Here is a 17,679-nt window from a genome sequence, read left to right as displayed (position 1 = left end):
CCTGATCCTCAGAGTTAATGAAACAGTGATTCGTCATTAACAAGCTCGTATACCTGGTTGCTTTTGTATCCCTCGCTGTAAAAAATGGGTATATTGCAAGTTTGTTGCTGGTCCACTTTGACAACAGCCGTAGGAACATCGTTTAAGGCGAGGTACCGTAGTTTTGGGAACTTTGAAAGAAGGTAATCAAACGGTTTTCTCAAAGAATGCACGTACATGTGATATAACGCGATGATATCGGCCTCTGTCACGTAATACTCGCTACCTTCTTCATGGTGCAAGAGCTTGTTCACATTAGTAACATGCTCCGCTATGGGTTTTGAGACGTATCCAATCGCTGGCGAGCAGTCAAAGTCCTGGGAATGTGGGAGGATCGGGAACAACTTGAACATCTGCATCACAAAATTCCTCGATTCGACGTCATGAAAGTCTCTGATTTTAAACGAATCCGCTGTTCTTAGATATTTTTTACGGATGATGTCTGTCAAAGTCCGTTGGCAACCGTCGCATTGGCATGAAATGGCTAATCGAAACCCTGCATCTTCTTGATCGCTGTACGAAAGCAAAGGCTCGCCCAGCTCTAGACACCGCAATTCCAGATATTCAAGTGTCTGTGAACAGTGGCAAATAGCCATGAATTCAAGGACCTCCCTAGCAACGGTATGCTCGCAGATGTAGTCCACTTTCAGCCGTTTCATGTTCCGCCAATTCAGCCCAGAGTCCTTCAAGAAGGTTACGTTCGGGTACAAAGACACGAGGGAACAATCCTCGACATTTGGGAAGTAGAAAAAATCACCCAGTTGCCACACGTCATACATGTTTATATCTGCGTCCTCGGTGTCGTACCATGAGACCAGAGACAGTTGTTTCAGCATGTGACGGTCGAATATATCGAAGTAGCGTGGCCGTAGGTTCGGATCGATATCGAGCCCTGCAAACGTGTCCTTTCTCAAATTCAAACACAGGTATTCCAATCTCAGCGGTTCATCATCAGTGGTGAAGAAATTGAGCACGTTGATGTGCACGGTCAGACGCCTGATCGAGTCCAGGTTGTAATGGGAGAGTCGCCAAAGCCAGCCGTCGTAGTATATTGCCTCCTCCTGTGCCTTCTGTGGCAAGACGGTTCTTGGCGTGATTGTCAGCGATTGCATTTTAGCTGCGTTGGGCACGAGTTTCCTCGAGATATCGTCCCTTATGAAGTTTTCGAAAACGGTCAAGTTACTTGCGTACTTGTTGACGACATCGATGAATTCCATCATCTCTTGTCTCTCGAGGTGCCACGTACAATGAACCGCGTTAATCAGCGGGCACAACGTTGTGTTGTTTTCTTTGAGCGTCCTAATAAGACATTTGAATTTGTAAGTGGACGTGAACAGTTGCATGTCGTTGTACGTGAACTTCAGCACGGACCATGTGCGTGTCCCCAATGACCTGTCGTAGTCGCTGGGCATATAGTAGCGTTCATTGAGAAACAGGTTCTTGTACAGTCTCGGCACGGCCCCCAAACGTACCTCCTTCGAGACGTACGTCAGGCTTATTTTGTCCTCTTGTCCCAGATACTTGGCGACGCGGTCAATGACCTCTCTCGGCAGTTTATCTAGCATTGGTGCAGCAACGGAATCCTAGCCCGATGACTGTTGAATTGTGTGCGATGTCCAAACGCGTTTCAAAACACGTTGTTGCCTGGACTTACAAAATGAAAATATTTCAAAAATTCGTCACATTTGGGATCTTCCTCGCAGTGTCCAGTACAATGCTCACAGAAACTGGACTTCCCGGTTGTACTGTTTCAAGTCTGCGAATGCGTCCAATTTCACACCGATGAGAACGACGTTCTGGTCGTTAGGTTCGACGCCCAGTTTCCAGATCGAGTTGGTCAAGAAGAGCCGCAACCCAGAGACCATCTCTGCGTAGTTGTTCGGGTCGTTGACTTGGTCCCTCGCTTGGTCGAACAGGACGTTTATGTCGTCGTACTTTGTCTCGTTGAGCATGATGTCGCACACGGTCAGACACGCCGGGAACAGCAAGTGTGGTTCGTCATCGGGGGCTCTTTGTTTGAAAGTGTTGAAGTTTACGTTGCAGTCGGTGACCAAAGTGCTTTGGAACAGTGTCTCCATTTTGCCGACCAGCGGCCCCGCGATATCTACGTGAACGGACCGTGTGTTCCTGTTGAAAATCAGCGATATGTGATTGGACTCGATTTGGAAGCTCAGTTCTCGAGGGGTTTGATCCACGTAGGGTCTCTTGTACTGTAGTATCCTCAAGGGGAAGCTCACGGGGACGACTTTATGTTTTTTGAGGATCGGAGCCGCTGTGAAATCGGTCGATATCAGTGAGAGCAAGTCATCATTTTTGTTAGTTGGTGTATCGAATTGGAATGACGTCAGAGTCGAGTCGATCCCGCTTGCTACGAACGATGGTTTCGCGATATCGTTCGAGTAGAACTGCGGCACAACAACCCCCCTCTTTGTGATATCTTGCAATTGCATGAGGATCTCCTCCCGTCCAGTCACTGGGTTGAAGCTAGTCTTGCAATTGATGAGTCTCTGTTCCAAGTTCAGAAACCTGTAGTACCTACACTCTCTGATAAGAGTCTCCCTGGTCTCCCTGTTTAGCGCGAAGCTACCACCATTGAGTAAATCGAGTAGCATATTGAACAGTTTTGGTGACCTGGACACGTACGAGTACGAGTGCGGTGGTGGTCTCAGCAGTTTCTTCTGGATGATCAAGTTCTCGACGTCCACGTACAGTGTCTCTGCTGTCATTTGGAAGAAATTGTTTTGGTCCCCAGGTTGTGCCAGCAATCTCTTTGGGATTCTGAACGACTTGTCCCCGATCCTCGAGTAGTAGAAATCCGTGTCACGCAGCAGCGCCTTGAGACGGGGTAAATTGTAGTAGACGGCGTCTGCTATAAGCATCGTGTACTGCACCTCGTCCTTCAAGTCTATGAAGTACCCCTGGAGATGCCTGTATATGTGCTCGAAGATCTCGGCGGACCTATCTATAAACAGCACGTCCCTGGAGGTGGTCGACAGGGTCCCGTTCGGAGAGTATGCGTTAGCACTGGCGCCAGTGGAGGGTGAGTTCGAGGCAGACTTGCTTGTTGCCTTGCTGAAGTGGGTAGTGAAGTAACTTGGTCCATCTGAGCTTAATGACGCACCGCTGATCCTGAACAGCCGTGTCCCGATCTGAATGTTGTACATTTTGTCATGTGGTAGCAGCTGTGGGATGTTCGGGTCGAAATGCCCGTCTATAATAAGCGGGGAGGTCATTGTCGCTGTGGGTGGGTGGGGGAGGAGGAGAAGGAGGACTTGAGAGTGGCAGTCACAAACACGATTAAAATAAAATAAAATTAAAATTAAAATAAAATATATATGTGTAGAGAACGTCGTGCAAGAGACAGTATAGTCTAGCCGTAATTCAAATATATGTATATATATATATATATATTTTGGGCGGTAGAACTATAAGGTATAGGTTTTGTTTTTTGATGATGATACAGCTAAGTAAAAAGGTTTCTTGAAGGTATAAAAAAAGCGCACTACTTCATGGAAGGCACACTTTTAAAAAAAATAGAATAAAAAGAGTGGAGAGAGAGTTTAGAAACCCGCTTACAATAGAAGGGCGGCGGCACCAGCGACCAAGGCACCGGCAGCTGGCAAGATTTGGGCAGCGGCACCAGTGTAGGTGGTGACCTTGTGGGTGGAAGTGGAGGTACCTTCCTTGGTGGTGGTGGCGTTCTTGGCGGCTGGGGCGGCAGCAGCAGTGGTGGCTGGCTTGGCGGCTTCGGAGGTGGCTGGGGCGGCCTTGGAGGTAGCTGGGGCAGCCTTGGCCTCGGTGGATGGGATTGGGCACCAGGTGGTGTACTTGGTGACGGTCTCGTTCTCGGTGACGGTGGCGGTGGAGACCAAAGCTGGGGAGACGGTTTCGTGACACTTGTCGTCCTCACAGTGGGTGATGGTGACCAAGGTGGTCTGAGAAGAGGTGGCGGTGGCGGTGGTGGTGGAGTTGAATTGGGCGGCAGCGACGGCAGAGACGGCGGCGACAGTAGCGACAGTAGAGAATTGCATTTTTAGAAAGTAGGGGGTGTTAAGCGATTGTAAAGTTTTGGGTTGGGGGTCTTGAGGAAAAAGAAGACGGAAAGAGAGGAAAGAAAGACACAACGACTGTGCAACAACCAAAACTGGAATCTCCCAGTTTATATATTCCGCATTTGAAACAGCGAGGGAGAGAGAGAGACGCTAAACCCGGCCGCTATCGCAGCGCAGAGGGAAAAAGTTTTCGCTCTCTTTTCTTTTCTTTTCTTGTGTTTGTTTTTGCCGTTTCGGGACGCCCGCCCGCGTGGCCCGCAACGGGGCCATGGCTCCTTTCCTCTTTGGGCGGGCGCGCCTGGGGACTGCTAGTGCAGCCACAACTAGTGATAGGGGAGCGCGCGGGAGCGCGCGGGAAGGCAGCGCGACGGTGTTTTCCCGAAGGGGAAAGGGGCGGCCCAGAACGGCAATGAGGGGTCGCCCCTCGCGCCGCGCAGAAACACCCGCGGAGGAGCTGTCGTTTCCCACGGCCGTCGTGCTTGGTGTGCTTGCTTGCTTGCTTGCTTGCTTGTTGTTTACACGGTACGTAGGGTTGTATGTAGCGCGCTACTCTTTGTTTGCTTTGGGGTCGCGCCCCTCGGCACCCGCTTCTTGCGCGCGCGTGAGGAGACCGGCCTCCTGGCACAGGGAGTGGAATTGAGACCCCTCGTTGCGGAGTAGGTTTGTCGGTGTGTCGAACTCCGTGACGCGGCCGCCGTCCAGCACGACAATGCGGTCGCTGTCCATGATCGTGTTGATTCTGTGCGCTATGGTCAGGATCGTGCGGTCGCGGAACGCGGAACGGATGGTCTCCTGGATCACCTGGTCCGTCTCGACGTCCACCGCCGCGGTCGCCTCGTCGAGGATGAGGATCTTGCTGGGGACAAGCAGCGCGCGGGCCAGGCACATCAGCTGTCTTTGGCCCACGCTCAGATTGGACCCGCCCTCGTTCACCTCGTTCAGCAGGCCCCGCGGGCCCATCGACTCGACGTGTCTGTTCAAGTGCGACAGTTCCAGCACGCGCCAGATCTCGTCGTCGGTGTACGTCTCTGTCGGGTCCACATTCTCACGGATCGTGCCCTGGAACACTTGCGAGTCCTGCGGGATGATGGAGAGGTTGTGCCTCAGATCGTGCAGACCAATCTCGTCGATCCGTACCCCATCGATGACAATACCCCCGGAACTTGCCTCAACGATACGGAACAACGCCAAAGTCAGCGACGATTTACCGGCACCAGTACGCCCGACAATCCCGATCTTCTCCCTTGGCTTGATGTGTAGATTCACGTCCCTTAGGACAAGGTCCAGTTCGGGACGGTACCGTGTGCTGTAGTGGTCGAACCGGATATCCCCAGAGTCCGGCCAGTGGGCAGCGGGGCGTTTCTCCTCGATCACTAGTGGCGCCTCGCTCTTCAACTCAGAGTACTCCTTGATTCTCTCCACGGAGACAATGTTCGTCTCCACCTCCACGGTCATCCGCACAATCCAGTTCAACGTCTGTGTTATCTGTAACGCATAACTCAGAGACAAACCAACCATCCCAGCGGTCAGGGTCCCCTGGCCCAGTCGGTAAATCGACAACGTAGCCGCGCCAAGGATGATCACAGACCCAATGGACTCCAAACGGAACGCCAGCCACCGGTTCGCATTGATCGAGGGGTAAAACGCGCTCATGTTGTTGTCAATCCGACAGTGGTTGATATGGTCGAACCGCCTTTGCTGGTTGTACCCGCGGATCGTAGACATCCCGCCAAGTGTCTCTTGGAAGTGTGAGTAAATGGGGGACCGTGTAATAGAGTCCAAACGACGTAACTCCCTGGAGGTGCGCAGGTAGTACTGCTGGTAGTAAATGTACAGGACCCCCAGTGGCCCAATGATGAATATGAACTGCCATGTCGTCCAGCAAATAACTATCATCGTGAATACCACTTTAACAGCATTGACAAGGAACTGAGAGAACGTTCTGCCCAGTAGCGAATCCACTTTGTAGATATCGTTCGAGAACCTGTTCAGGATACGCCCAATAGGCGTGGTTTCAAAAAAGGACATCGGCGCCCGGAACACCGCATTCGTCATCACAGTGTGTAAGTACTTCGACCCGTGGATCGTACAGAAAACCCACAAAATCACAGTCTGGATCAACGTCGATAACGCAGAACCAACACCTAGCGCGAAGTAGATCAGCAGGTAGCGTGTCGCGTGTGGGTTTCCACCGTACTCAGTGTTGACCTCGGACCAGTGCTTCAACCATACGTTACCCATCACAGACAAAAACATCGACAAAATGATGAAAAGAATCAGGATCACCACGTTCCGAGGGTTACACGCCTTCGCGTACTCCCAATAGATACTCCACTTCACTTTACCTTGCTCACGGTGCTCTCGCCTAGCACTGTTTTCCTCGTCCCCAAACCCGATACTACGCAAAGTGGCATCTGAAGCCTTTCTCAGACTAGGTGCAGAGTCAGGCAACAAGTGCAAGTCATTCAGTTTTTGCAACTGTTCCAACTCGTCTTCCAGTGGGACACTCGAATCATGGTCCATCACGGAAACGGCACTCGACACTGGTACAGAGTTACCATCGTCCTTCTTCGGTTTGTTATCCTTTCTACCATAATCGCGGATCAACTTGCTCAACGCGGAATCCCCATCAGCAGTAACTTCATCGTAGGAACCTTGTTCCACAATCTCACCATTTTCCAGCAGAGCAATCCGATCGGCAATGGATAGAACAGATATCTTATTCGTAGCCAAAATCTTAGTCTTTGTCCGTAGTAACCCGGTGGGGCCCAAGACGTGTTCTAGCAAGTGCTTGCCGACGTGTTCGTCAACAGCAGCTAATGGATCGTCCAAAAGATACGTGTCAGCTCTTGCATAAACAGCCCGGGCTAACGATAGACGCGCCTTTTGGCCACCAGATAACGAAATACCTTTCTCCCCGACCAATGTCTCGTCACCATCGACAAGGACAGCCAGATCAATGGTCAAAGCACACGCCTTAATCGTTTTATCGTAAAACTCAGGATCATACCTATGTCCAAACAGAATATTCTCCTTGACCGTACCATTCATAATCCACGCCACTTGCGACACGTAAGCGACACTCCCGTGAACAGTGGCAAACCCTTTGACCCTGAACAGATCGCCAGACAAACTTTGAATCAGGGCACTTTTACCACTACCAACTCTACCAACCACACACGTCAATTGTCCCTTCTTCGCCTCAAAGTTAATATTCTTCAGGGCAACTTTATACTCTGGCTTACGTCTCCATAGGAAAGTGGCATCATCGCCGACTTTAACGGCGACGTCACCGACATTAGTGACCTTGGGCAAACGTTGTACTGAGTCCTTTTGTAACTCCTCGTTCGTTAAGAAATTGAACAGTCTCGTGACAGAGACGGAGGCCTCGATGAACGAAGTCATCACATTTGGAATGACGAAAAGAGGGAAGGATAGCAAGTTGAACAACGTCAATGCGGGGAACACAAGGTCCACGGTCAATGCCCGGTCCTCTGTGTAAACAAACACGGCAAAAGTGCAACAGGACACCAAAAATGGAACAACGTTGAACTGGAAACTGGTGATAGCCATGAAACAACCCAACTTGGTCAAATTTTTCAGTTCTTTGTCGTTTCTGACGTGTTCGAGTTTCTTCTTGTATGGCTCCTCCCAGGCGTATAGCTTCAGGGATTTGATGTTGTTTAGGATCTCACTGATAACACTTGTTCTCTCATCTTTAAATCCCATCTGTGATTTCTGCAGTCTCTTCTGGATTTTCGCTAAGAAAGTGTTCAATGGGGTCATGACCAACAAGATGACAACACCAATCCACATGGAGGGACCCAGTAGTTTGTACAGTGATACCAAACAAATGACTACCTGGAAGGGACCGGACCACAACAGATGGATGAACTGGCACAGGTCCTGCAATTTCTGCACATCAACACTCATCAAGTTCACAATATCACCAGTGGAGGACGTCGCGGAAGCCTCCCTGGACAAGACTAATGCCTTGTTGTAGATAATGGATGTCAATGCACTTTTCACGTTCATGCCAGTGTTGAACGTGTTCAAAAAGTACTGGTGCAAAACACACGTCTGCGTGAAACCAACGCAAAACATACCTATGGCAATCATGAATCCACGTACCAAGGGTAGTTCCCTGATTTTGGAGGTGAAATACTCGGTGTACGTATTGCCCCTCTCCTCGTTGTATCTACTAACGAAGCTGATCAATAGTCTCAACAGCTGTGGTTGGGTAAAAGCCAGAATATCGTGCAACACTTTGAAAAACGCGGCCAGTAACATCTTATTACCGAAGGTCAAGCACAGGGCCCAAGTCAGCGATGGTTTCGCCTTCTGTTTGACCTCATTTTCCCAGTTCTTGTCCATTTTGGAAGAAACCTCCTCGGAGTCAAATCTTTCCGGTAGTTTGTACATGTCCTCCTCGACTAAGTACTTTTCGTAACCGGCCTTCATCAGACCAGACATCCAAGTGAACGAGATCCTCGAGAAGATGTTGGCAGAGTCGTATGGGTTAGGCTTCCTGCGTGACAAATGTTCTTGAATTTCCTGGTACGGCATCATTGGTTTCGTGGGCAACGCCTCTAGAAGCAGCAGCGAGACCGATAAGATCGATTGGAAGGTAACGAACACGAACACGTTCTTGCCAAACGGCCAGCGGCCCTCGTAATTGTATCTGATCAAGAAGTTGACAAACTTGGCGAGGTTCCCCACGGACTCGAACAGCCAGTAGAACAGAACTATTGGGTTAGCCACTTTGCACCTGTGGTACTCTATCCAGTGCAAAGACATGGCCACAAAGAGGGACAGCAGCGTCAAACTGTACTGCGAGATCACCGTAAAGTCTTTAACCTTGTGTCTGGGCAAGTGCAACGCGGACCATGCAGTGAACAGAATCTGCAACATTACGAGCACCATTCTGAACACAATGATCCAGTTTCTCCTGTACTTAATCCCGTGGTGCTTGTTTCTGCACAATCTAGCAATCTCCCTCGTACCGTACACAAGCATAAACAACGCAGTCAAATTAAGCACCACTGCATCGATAAAGCACTCTGTAAAGTCACCGTAAAACGAAATGGGGCCGAAACCCTCCCTGGAGCGGCAAAGCCGGCACGTCCAGTCCTTAATTCTCTCCGACGACAGCATTACTGTAACGAACTGCGCGTCAATGAAGATTGTTCAGTTTCTTGCCTCTGGAGACTCTATGAACGGACCTATCCCAATCCAACTTACCCTCTGGAGGAAAACAGAGACAAGTCCCTTCCCAGCTCTCGTCAAGAGCATCGAACATTACCTGATTTTTTGTTCTTCTTTTATCTTCGCACAAAAAGAAGAAATGAAAATTATGGGCAGATATTAATAAGCGGGTGTCAACGTACTGTGACAGACGTATATGTACGAGAGATGGGGTGTTCCGCCGTGTGTATCGTCACAATTCAGGCTGTGCTGGTTTAGAGATGGCTGTGGGGTCCATTTATTTGGGGACATCGCGCTGTGCATCTTTCTCGGCTGATTATATCAGCTCTCTTTGAGTCTTTTGTATATCGTAGAAAATCTCTAATGTATGGTGTAAAATTTTGTTCAGTTTTTAGTGGACGACGGCAGTGAACAGATTGGTCTTGAGGACCGTTGTAAGTAGTGTATAGCGGGGATTCGGGTGTTCTGTGTACATTCAATGCACACGCACAAAGTTGAGTCGTTTCTTGTAACGGATAATGTGCGGCTGGAGATTGTCCATGAGTCCAATCCGTACTTTGCAGGGGAGCATATATCGCTGGTGATCAGGCTGCGGCATTTGGGGTCACTGCGTGAGCAGGCCCACTGGAGGAGCAGGATTGATCAGTTACATAGGGATATAGAGGAGCGATTGGACAGAGAGCATGCTGGCGAGTCCGCTGAACAGGAGCAAAGTAAACTTGAGGGCCCCTCTGCTTGGTCCATGAAATTTTTGTTCGGTGCATTTAGGGCAGATGAGGGACCCCAGCAGACGGAGGCTGCGGACGGTGAAAGTACCGATCTGCCCGCCGATGTCACCACCGAAGACGAAGAGGGGTTCAGACAATTCATCATGAAACAGTTGCGGCAACATAAACCGGTAGATTTGATCTCAGCGTACGTGCAGGTTGCAGGAATGTTCCAGTACAACCTCGACGTGATTGCAGAGGACCAATTGCAAAACAAGGGTGCCAAGATAGTCGGGTTTGATGTGTTGGAAGGTGCTGGCGCCTGGAACAAAGTGACCCAGCAGCACGAATTATCACAGTATTCGAATTCGTCCTACGAGTTCACTGCCAATCTGGACAGCCGCTACGTCTTAACACCAGGAGCAAACACAGGGAACGATAATTCCAACGCACAGTACTCGGAAGATTACAAAGAATTGCCCACGTTTCTGATACCGCAGACTCTCTTGTTTTCCGAGATTTCATTACAACCTGGTGAAGTGAAAACGTTCCATTTCAAGTCAACTAAGCTTCCAGTGGACCTATGCCCGAGCTACACACACTCTAGAAATGTTGCCGTCAATTATTCACTCCAGTTTGGAGTCAGCACCTTGTCTCACGATGAAATCGTCCCGTACAAGACAAGAATCCCAATAACAATAGCCCCATTCGTGGATAGTAATAGCGGTCAGTACACCGCAATGGTAGATAAAGTGCCCACAATTATGCAACCGGGGACCATCAAGGAGGTAAATGTGAAGCAAAAAAGGTCCCCTTCAAGTGCGTCCATGTTTACACGGAGAAGTTCCGGTAATCTACTGAACGATAAGTTGTCCAATGATACGATTAAACTAATGAAGCAAAAATTCATCGAACTTGTTGAGGATAATAAGGTTGGTGCGATGGATATTGACCAACTAGTCGATAAACAGTTGGAGGTACAGTTCGGTAATGCGGAAGACAGTGAGACCAATGAGGATCCGTTCGAAACTGGAGATGCTGGTATAAAACCAAGTAGTACGACGCGAGATAACATTATGGGCCTCAAAAGATCAATCCCCAAAAATTTATCAAAAAAACTCATGAAACAAGACCAAGAGAACGGGAATCCCAAGACACTAATTTCACAACTGGATTCAAGCCTGCAACGTAGTTACGTCATCAACAGAAACGGCACTTTGATTGCCAAGATCGGTTTCTCTAAATTGTTCTACACGACCAATGACGACATCGATCTGGTCATATACCCTGAACCGCATACGGGATTCAAAATCAGTGCTGTCAACGTTTCCCTAGAATCTGCAGAGCTTTTGAACAAAACATATGTGCTGCAATCAGAACAGGTCAGGCCGTTTTACCACAATGTAAGCGACGCTAGGTCAGTTTGCTACGACGAATGCCAGAGCATACCTTTGAAGTTACTCATTCCAAGAACCCCTAGGAATCAAATATCCAGTCAATTCAGAACCAATATTTTTGAATTGAAGTGGGTCCTATCGTTCCAATTCATCCTAATTGATAGAAGGGAAAGTGACGATGGACAAAACTTGTTCCAATTCTACGAAGATAAAAAGGGCGCCCTCTATCACTCAAAGAAAACTATGGAAGGTGAGGAGTTTTCTTTTAAGATGCCGATATGCATCTTACCGTCATCCAAGAATTTTGGAGGCTGGTAAATGTACTCATTGTATATTTCTATGCAAAAAACCACCCTGATAGTGCTCTTTCTCGTAGTATCTATTTGTTCACGCACATTGTGTCCTTCGACAGAGCATCCAGCTGAAAAGTTGTATTCGTTACCCTGTCTTATTTATTATTATTATTTCTATACATGATTCTAATGAACTTTTTGAACTGACATTAAAGCTGTAGAGGAGTTCAAAGAAAAAAGTCATCTACTTACACTCCAATTGAGTAATATCTGATAAATCGAGAACTATTGGAGGTCTTTGTTGATTGCTCTCCATCTGTGTGCTTTTTACCTACCTTTCTTCCCTCTTTGAATTTAAACAGATTAATCTAGGAAGATGGTGAACCTGGAAAGTTTGACTCAAAATTGCAGTGAATACTTCTCAGATGAAATTGACAAACTAATTAAAGAAACTGATACCAAAAATATATTGACTGTTCCACTAGAAAAGAATTTTTTTCCAGAAAGTCTTTTGAATTTTAGTTGGGACCCTCTTTTAAAACATCAAGATCTTTTGGAAACTAATTTTGATGAACTTATCGACGTGACATTGAAAAAAGCTGTATCGGATAACTTGATGACTACCACAGAAAACGATGACTATTCACACAAATTGGTGTTTACCGCTACTATACTAGACTTCTGTTTACATTCTAGGGCATTTAGGAAAAACCCTGATAGCTGGATTAATGCTTATTTTACTCTATTTGGCTTTCCAATTGAGCTTCTTGATTGGAGCAGTGAATTACTCCATTTTTGGCCATATGCAGAATCGCGCCTGAAATGGTTTCAAATGGGAGGCAACCGTGTTAATGAAGAATTCGATGGGCTATCTCGTTTGATCAGCTACAAACCACCAGTTGCTGAGAAATTGCGCCGATGGAACGAAATGCTGAGTATTATTAGGTACAACATAAGCTTGAACACTCCTGCACACTACAAAATGAAATATAACCTTGAAAAATTTATCTCTGAATTGTTACCGTTTGCAGAAGAGTCTAACTTCAACAGATCCTCCAGTGTTTCACGGAATCAGCACTCCGGTAATCCTTGGAATAAGCCCGTCTCATCGACTAAACCGGCTACGGCTAAAGAAAAGATGGCAAGTGACTATAAATTTGTGTTCGATAAGCTTTTGACATGCCCTCTTGAGTTTGCCTTTAAACCTTTCGACTTCAAACGCGAAGTGGAAAGGACAGTGTCGCCATTTTTGGACGCGTTATTTGACTATGAATCTGAATTTTACAAGACCGCCAAAAACATACACAAGAAGAACTTAGCCTCGCTGGAAAAATTGAATGAGAACTTTTTTAGTGATTTTACAGTTATCAACTCAAAAACCCCAAATTACTTGAAGACCTCTGATGCAGTTAAAAACAAACAACAAGAGCTTTGGGACAACGTCATATCGGTCTTGGGGAACGACAAAATTATGAGACCTACTGTGTTTGACCTGAATATGTCAAATCCAAGTACATTCTATAATCAAATAACCAAGACGGAAAACGATTACTACAGAAAGCAGTTTGTACTACAGTTAGTATTCTCCCTTAATATGGTGGAGAGACTTTTGACAAATCCAAACGTGAAAGAGCTTTACAAAAATGTGTGTCAGAAAGAGGATACCCTCAAATTTATCCATTTTGATAAACTAAGTCCAAATGAAATCGAAAAAAGCATTTTGTTTTGCAAGCATATCTGCGAAAGGCGTGTCACCACATTCTATTCTTTTAGAGACCCCACATTTAATAACATCATTGTGGATTTGATAAGACAGAATGACCATTCATTGACCCAGAAAATAGAAAATTTCAAAGCCTTTCAAGGTTTTGCGCTCCCAACGGTATCGAAGGAATCGGTTCCAGTAGATTACTCATTTAAGAAATTCGGATTCATAAAAATGGGAAACAAACAGGTGAATAATATTTGGAAAATCCCTAGTGGATTGGATGCTGTGAAATCTGACGTTTTGAAGCCTCAAGAACTTTATGAAAACTTGAAACAAAAATGTGAAGGGTCATTGGAGGAGGATGAAACAAGTGGAGAAATTGTTAAGCAATGGCAAATTTTGCGTAGTTTAAGACCTAGATATCTCTTTGAATTCAGCAAAATGGATGAAACAGTTGGATTGAGGGGACTATTTGACAGTTCGTTTGCGCAAAAATCAGAACAGGAGAAAAAAAAGCTGAGGGATGAATTGTTGGCCAATATCAAAAAGCCGCATATTGAAAGGCTTGCTTTGGCAAGAAAGAGCAAGGAAGAACGGCAAACTCGCAAGCGGAAATTAGAGGAAGAGAATGAAGTAAAAGATGATAAAAAACTCAAAACAGAGGTAGATGAGCCCAACCTTGCCATTGTTGATTCTAATCAAACAGATGCTGTTTCAGATGAAAATGGGACCCTCAAACATAACCAGCCCAAGGGTGATGCGAAAGAAGATAGCGCTGAAGTGGAAAAACCAAAAGAATCATCAGAAGGTATCTCAGAAGAACCCCGTGAAACCACTTCATAATTGAAAGGGTAGGAACATTAATAGTGCATTTATTATTCAAATCTTTAAGAGATTGAGAAAGTAGTGGGTACGATAATCAGGTGTACTTGCTAGTAGAAAAAATAAGAATCATGTAATTGTAAATTTCTCACTTTCTGTTAGCATTTAAATATGACCTTTAAAAAATTGCAGTGTTTATGAACAAGCTTATGAGTTTCCAGCTATATATCTGGTGACATTCCATTGAAAATTTTATTATTATTTTATTGCCACTGGTGGAAGTTACTAAGAACCCTGTAAGAGTACATTAAGCTCTGTTAAGAGAGGGTCTCTATTCGAATGTGTGTGGGTATTATGTACGTCCCTACTTGATACATAGTTTTTTGTTCTTAAAATTGTTTTTTTGATGGTTGGTATTTAAATAATTGTTTGACCTATTCCTTACAGAAACTGAAAATCCTAAAAATAATAATGACGAATATGATGAATGTTTAAAAATTAATGAGGACAGACTTCTCAACTTTACTACTTGTCTGATCCAAACCTAAATTGGTCAATACAGGTAAAACACACCCTTTTGACTCTAAATACGTCCCTAATTTCCTTAAGAATTGCTCCTTTTCTTTCTGGCCGACTGTATTGGTAATCCGTTTATTCTTAAAGTCAACCATTATTTGAATGTGTTTAATGTAGACTGTCGGAAATTTCATTCGATATGGATAATGTAGTAGATCTATGATCCTATTTCCAACATCAGAAACTGCTGGGCCAGTTATCTTCTCTTCTTCCGGCATTACCAAAACTCTCAACAGCGGCAGAGTCACAAAACTTTTCAGAGATATCATGCAGGACTCGAGTGCGTTAATATTGGTGGTCACTATGCCACAGTGACTGCCGGCCGGTTCAAAGACGATCACCTCATCATCGTTGTCATCGATGGCGATTTCTCCTGTGGAGAGATGCGAAAGATTCGAAAACAAAGAGCCAACCGATGAATGTCTCTTCCTATTTTGGCTTGCCATACTTGATGACACGCCAGACATACTTAGTTTTCTTTGTGAATTTCCACTATCTTGAGTTTCGAAGAAGCTCATTCCACACATTTGCGATGATGTACCACAATCAACCATGTTGGGGATGTTCTTAAGAATATTCTCACTAGCTGTTGCACTGCTCCTCCTTCTTTGTTGGTGCAACAGGAACACTTGTTGCTGTTGAGATGATAAACCCATATAATCCAAAGCATCCCTCTCTTCCGATAGAATGGTTAGTGACTCTAGAGGTGGAAGACGAGAAATTATTGTGCTATCCTCTGACTCTAAGCCCAACTCTCTTCGGGGTACTACACTACTTGTCACCGAGTCCAGCAGGCTGTTCATACCAACCGTTATGTTCAGATGCCGAATATTGTTCGCCTTCACAAGGGGCACTATCACATCTTGAAATAGTTTAAATTGTTCCAAACTTTCTAATTTGATTGTTAGGGAGCTTGCCTTCACATTGAATAATCTTTTGGCTTCGTTCCCCATTTGTATCTTGCGATTAGAAAATATTTCAAGGTCTTTGATTATGAAAGGACAACTCTCCAACCATTCGAGTTGTTCTTTACTGTACAGTTTTATGGATAGGTGCTTTATTGTCCCATTAATAAAACTCAAGTCCTCCCAAGGAATGATTGCTGCATCGCAGTTCAAATTCATCAAATTACCAAATTGGCAGCTTTGAAATCTTGTCCACTGGTAACTGGCAATCCCGGGCATACTTAGCGTCATCGTCTCTACCTGTGGAAGACACAGGGAAGTAAACTCTGGATCTCGCGTACGCAAAGAAGTTGTTATGGCAACTTCCTTCCTCACTTGCTTACCGTCAATGATAGGGTAGGCGACTCCTGAATTGAACTCCGTGAAGGATATTACATCACAGGCTGGAAGAACATAAGTGGTACAATCAGAACTTCCCAATGGGAACTTGACAGAACCGATGTATTTTAAGTTTGGTATTCCGCCCAGAAATTGGTCGAGCCGGACCACTTGTGAGTCAAAGTTGATGTTTTTAATCATTTCCAGTCCCGGTGCGATTAGTGGATTTCGAGCGTTCAATAGATCTAAGGAGTAAATGCTCTCGACATCATTTAGATACACTCTTGCAAACAGATTCTCAATATCGCACATGGTGTCATCCAGTGAGATACCATTCTCACCTATAACGTACAGTTCTGCCAAGTTCAAAATGGCACAACACCTTTTGAACTCGGCGAAATATAGCTTACTCAAAAAATTTGTCCTGGTCCTATACAAAACGGAGACAGTGGCATGTTGTTGGCACGAATGTGCCACAACACCAAGCAAATTGCTCAACACCTCGCTGTATCTCCTCTGTGAGTCTACCACGAGCAACAGATTTCCAAACAGGGGACAAAACCCCTTCAAGATCTCCGCATTAGCACTACTGTCCTGGTCCGTGCTCACCACAACGTGGTTTCCTGTGGACACAAGTATCTGATAGCCCAGGATATCTTGCAACTCATTCGGGCCGTCCACTACGGTGACTATACCAATCCGATGACTAATGACGTGCTTATAGTAATTTGATATGTGCGCCCAGGAGATAAGCGTCCCAACGCTATCTTCGTTGCATTCGACGATGTTCGTGAGTATCTCTACCGGGAAAGACATCTCGCTACTACTCTATCACTGCTACCATCCCACTCCAGTCCAAGGGTACGTTGACTCATATCCCTCTTCGACACCCATTATATATATATATTATATCTTAATGTGTGCAGATCTGAACTGTGAGGAGATAAATGCAAACGGCGCTATCAAAATGAGGGGTGACCATATACATAATACCGTTATATATCAGTACGTAGCTGCCTTCGTATATACGTGTGTCCGGGAACTGGGGCGTACCCTGAGCGACACGTCTGGTACTGTTACGGGTGCTTCTTAAAAGCCGCCTCTGAGAGTCAGGACTAAATGAAGCTGCATGCCGTCCACCAACTTGGCAGAGCTTATCGTTTGTTCATCGTCGCTGTGTGATATTAGTTTGTTAGTATAAGAGATACGGAGCAGAAAAAAGAGTGAGCGGGTGAGACACGTCAGTCCCACAGGTACCCATTTGACACATACATTTGTTTCCCCTGGAATATCAGTCTCTGCTGCGATGGTGGGATCCCTTCTTTTCTCCTCTAGCAGTTCCTTTACACGGTACACTTTGTCAGACGCCTCCAGTTCCACAGGGATCTCCTTCCCTGTCAGTGTTTTCACCTTCACAATCATAGTCCAGTTTTGGTGTATTTCTATAAGGCTAGAGAGGAACCGATTTACCAGTTGAACAGCGTTATACAGCCTTCAATCTTTGTATGGGAAGGTTTTGAGATTTGTTCAATTTTCCCAATTATTTTTTTTTTTGGCTGTGAAACCGATCAGCAGTATGAGTTTCTGGAGTTGAGGT

The 17,679-nt window shown here is 45.9% G+C and overlaps 8 protein-coding genes across 8 annotated transcripts; 2 read left to right on the top strand and 6 right to left on the bottom strand.

Moving 5' to 3' along the window:
* Window positions 1-14: 14 nt before the first annotated feature.
* On the bottom strand, window positions 15-1,604 carry KNAG0I01020 (uncharacterized protein; the record flags this gene model as incomplete). Its single annotated transcript, XM_022609776.1, has 1 exon — window positions 15-1,604. The coding sequence occupies one exon, from the start codon at window positions 1,602-1,604 to the stop codon at window positions 15-17; it is 1,590 nt and encodes a 529-aa protein (XP_022466138.1).
* Window positions 1,605-1,757: 153 nt separating this feature from the next.
* Window positions 1,758-3,272, bottom strand: MRX16 (Mrx16p; the record flags this gene model as incomplete). The annotated part of the gene is made up of 1 exon (XM_022609775.1): window positions 1,758-3,272. The coding sequence occupies one exon, from the start codon at window positions 3,270-3,272 to the stop codon at window positions 1,758-1,760; it is 1,515 nt and encodes a 504-aa protein (XP_022466137.1).
* Window positions 3,273-3,611: 339 nt separating this feature from the next.
* Window positions 3,612-4,070, bottom strand: KNAG0I01000 (uncharacterized protein; the record flags this gene model as incomplete). Its single annotated transcript, XM_022609773.1, has 1 exon — window positions 3,612-4,070. One exon carries the CDS (start codon window positions 4,068-4,070, stop codon window positions 3,612-3,614), a length of 459 nt encoding a protein of 152 aa, XP_022466136.1.
* Window positions 4,071-4,637: 567 nt separating this feature from the next.
* On the bottom strand, window positions 4,638-9,245 carry YCF1 (ATP-binding cassette glutathione S-conjugate transporter YCF1; the record flags this gene model as incomplete). Its single annotated transcript, XM_022609772.1, has 1 exon — window positions 4,638-9,245. One exon carries the CDS (start codon window positions 9,243-9,245, stop codon window positions 4,638-4,640), a length of 4,608 nt encoding a protein of 1,535 aa, XP_022466135.1.
* A 529-nt stretch (window positions 9,246-9,774) lies between these two features.
* On the top strand, window positions 9,775-11,718 carry RGP1 (Rgp1p; the record flags this gene model as incomplete). The annotated part of the gene is made up of 1 exon (XM_022609771.1): window positions 9,775-11,718. The coding sequence occupies one exon, from the start codon at window positions 9,775-9,777 to the stop codon at window positions 11,716-11,718; it is 1,944 nt and encodes a 647-aa protein (XP_022466134.1).
* A 351-nt stretch (window positions 11,719-12,069) lies between these two features.
* Window positions 12,070-14,244, top strand: HPR1 (Hpr1p; the record flags this gene model as incomplete). Its single annotated transcript, XM_022609770.1, has 1 exon — window positions 12,070-14,244. One exon carries the CDS (start codon window positions 12,070-12,072, stop codon window positions 14,242-14,244), a length of 2,175 nt encoding a protein of 724 aa, XP_022466133.1.
* A 470-nt stretch (window positions 14,245-14,714) lies between these two features.
* Window positions 14,715-16,898, bottom strand: KNAG0I00960 (uncharacterized protein; the record flags this gene model as incomplete). Its single annotated transcript, XM_022609769.1, has 1 exon — window positions 14,715-16,898. The coding sequence occupies one exon, from the start codon at window positions 16,896-16,898 to the stop codon at window positions 14,715-14,717; it is 2,184 nt and encodes a 727-aa protein (XP_022466132.1).
* A 273-nt stretch (window positions 16,899-17,171) lies between these two features.
* On the bottom strand, window positions 17,172-17,504 carry RUB1 (NEDD8 family protein RUB1; the record flags this gene model as incomplete). The annotated part of the gene is made up of 1 exon (XM_022609768.1): window positions 17,172-17,504. The coding sequence occupies one exon, from the start codon at window positions 17,502-17,504 to the stop codon at window positions 17,172-17,174; it is 333 nt and encodes a 110-aa protein (XP_022466131.1).
* Window positions 17,505-17,679: the final 175 nt, after the last annotated feature.

This window comes from Huiozyma naganishii, chromosome 9 (genome assembly GCF_000348985.1).
Source record: "Huiozyma naganishii CBS 8797 chromosome 9, complete genome".
Lineage (NCBI taxonomy): Eukaryota > Fungi > Ascomycota > Saccharomycetes > Saccharomycetales > Saccharomycetaceae > Huiozyma > Huiozyma naganishii.
This window is presented reverse-complemented; position numbering and strand designations above follow the sequence as displayed.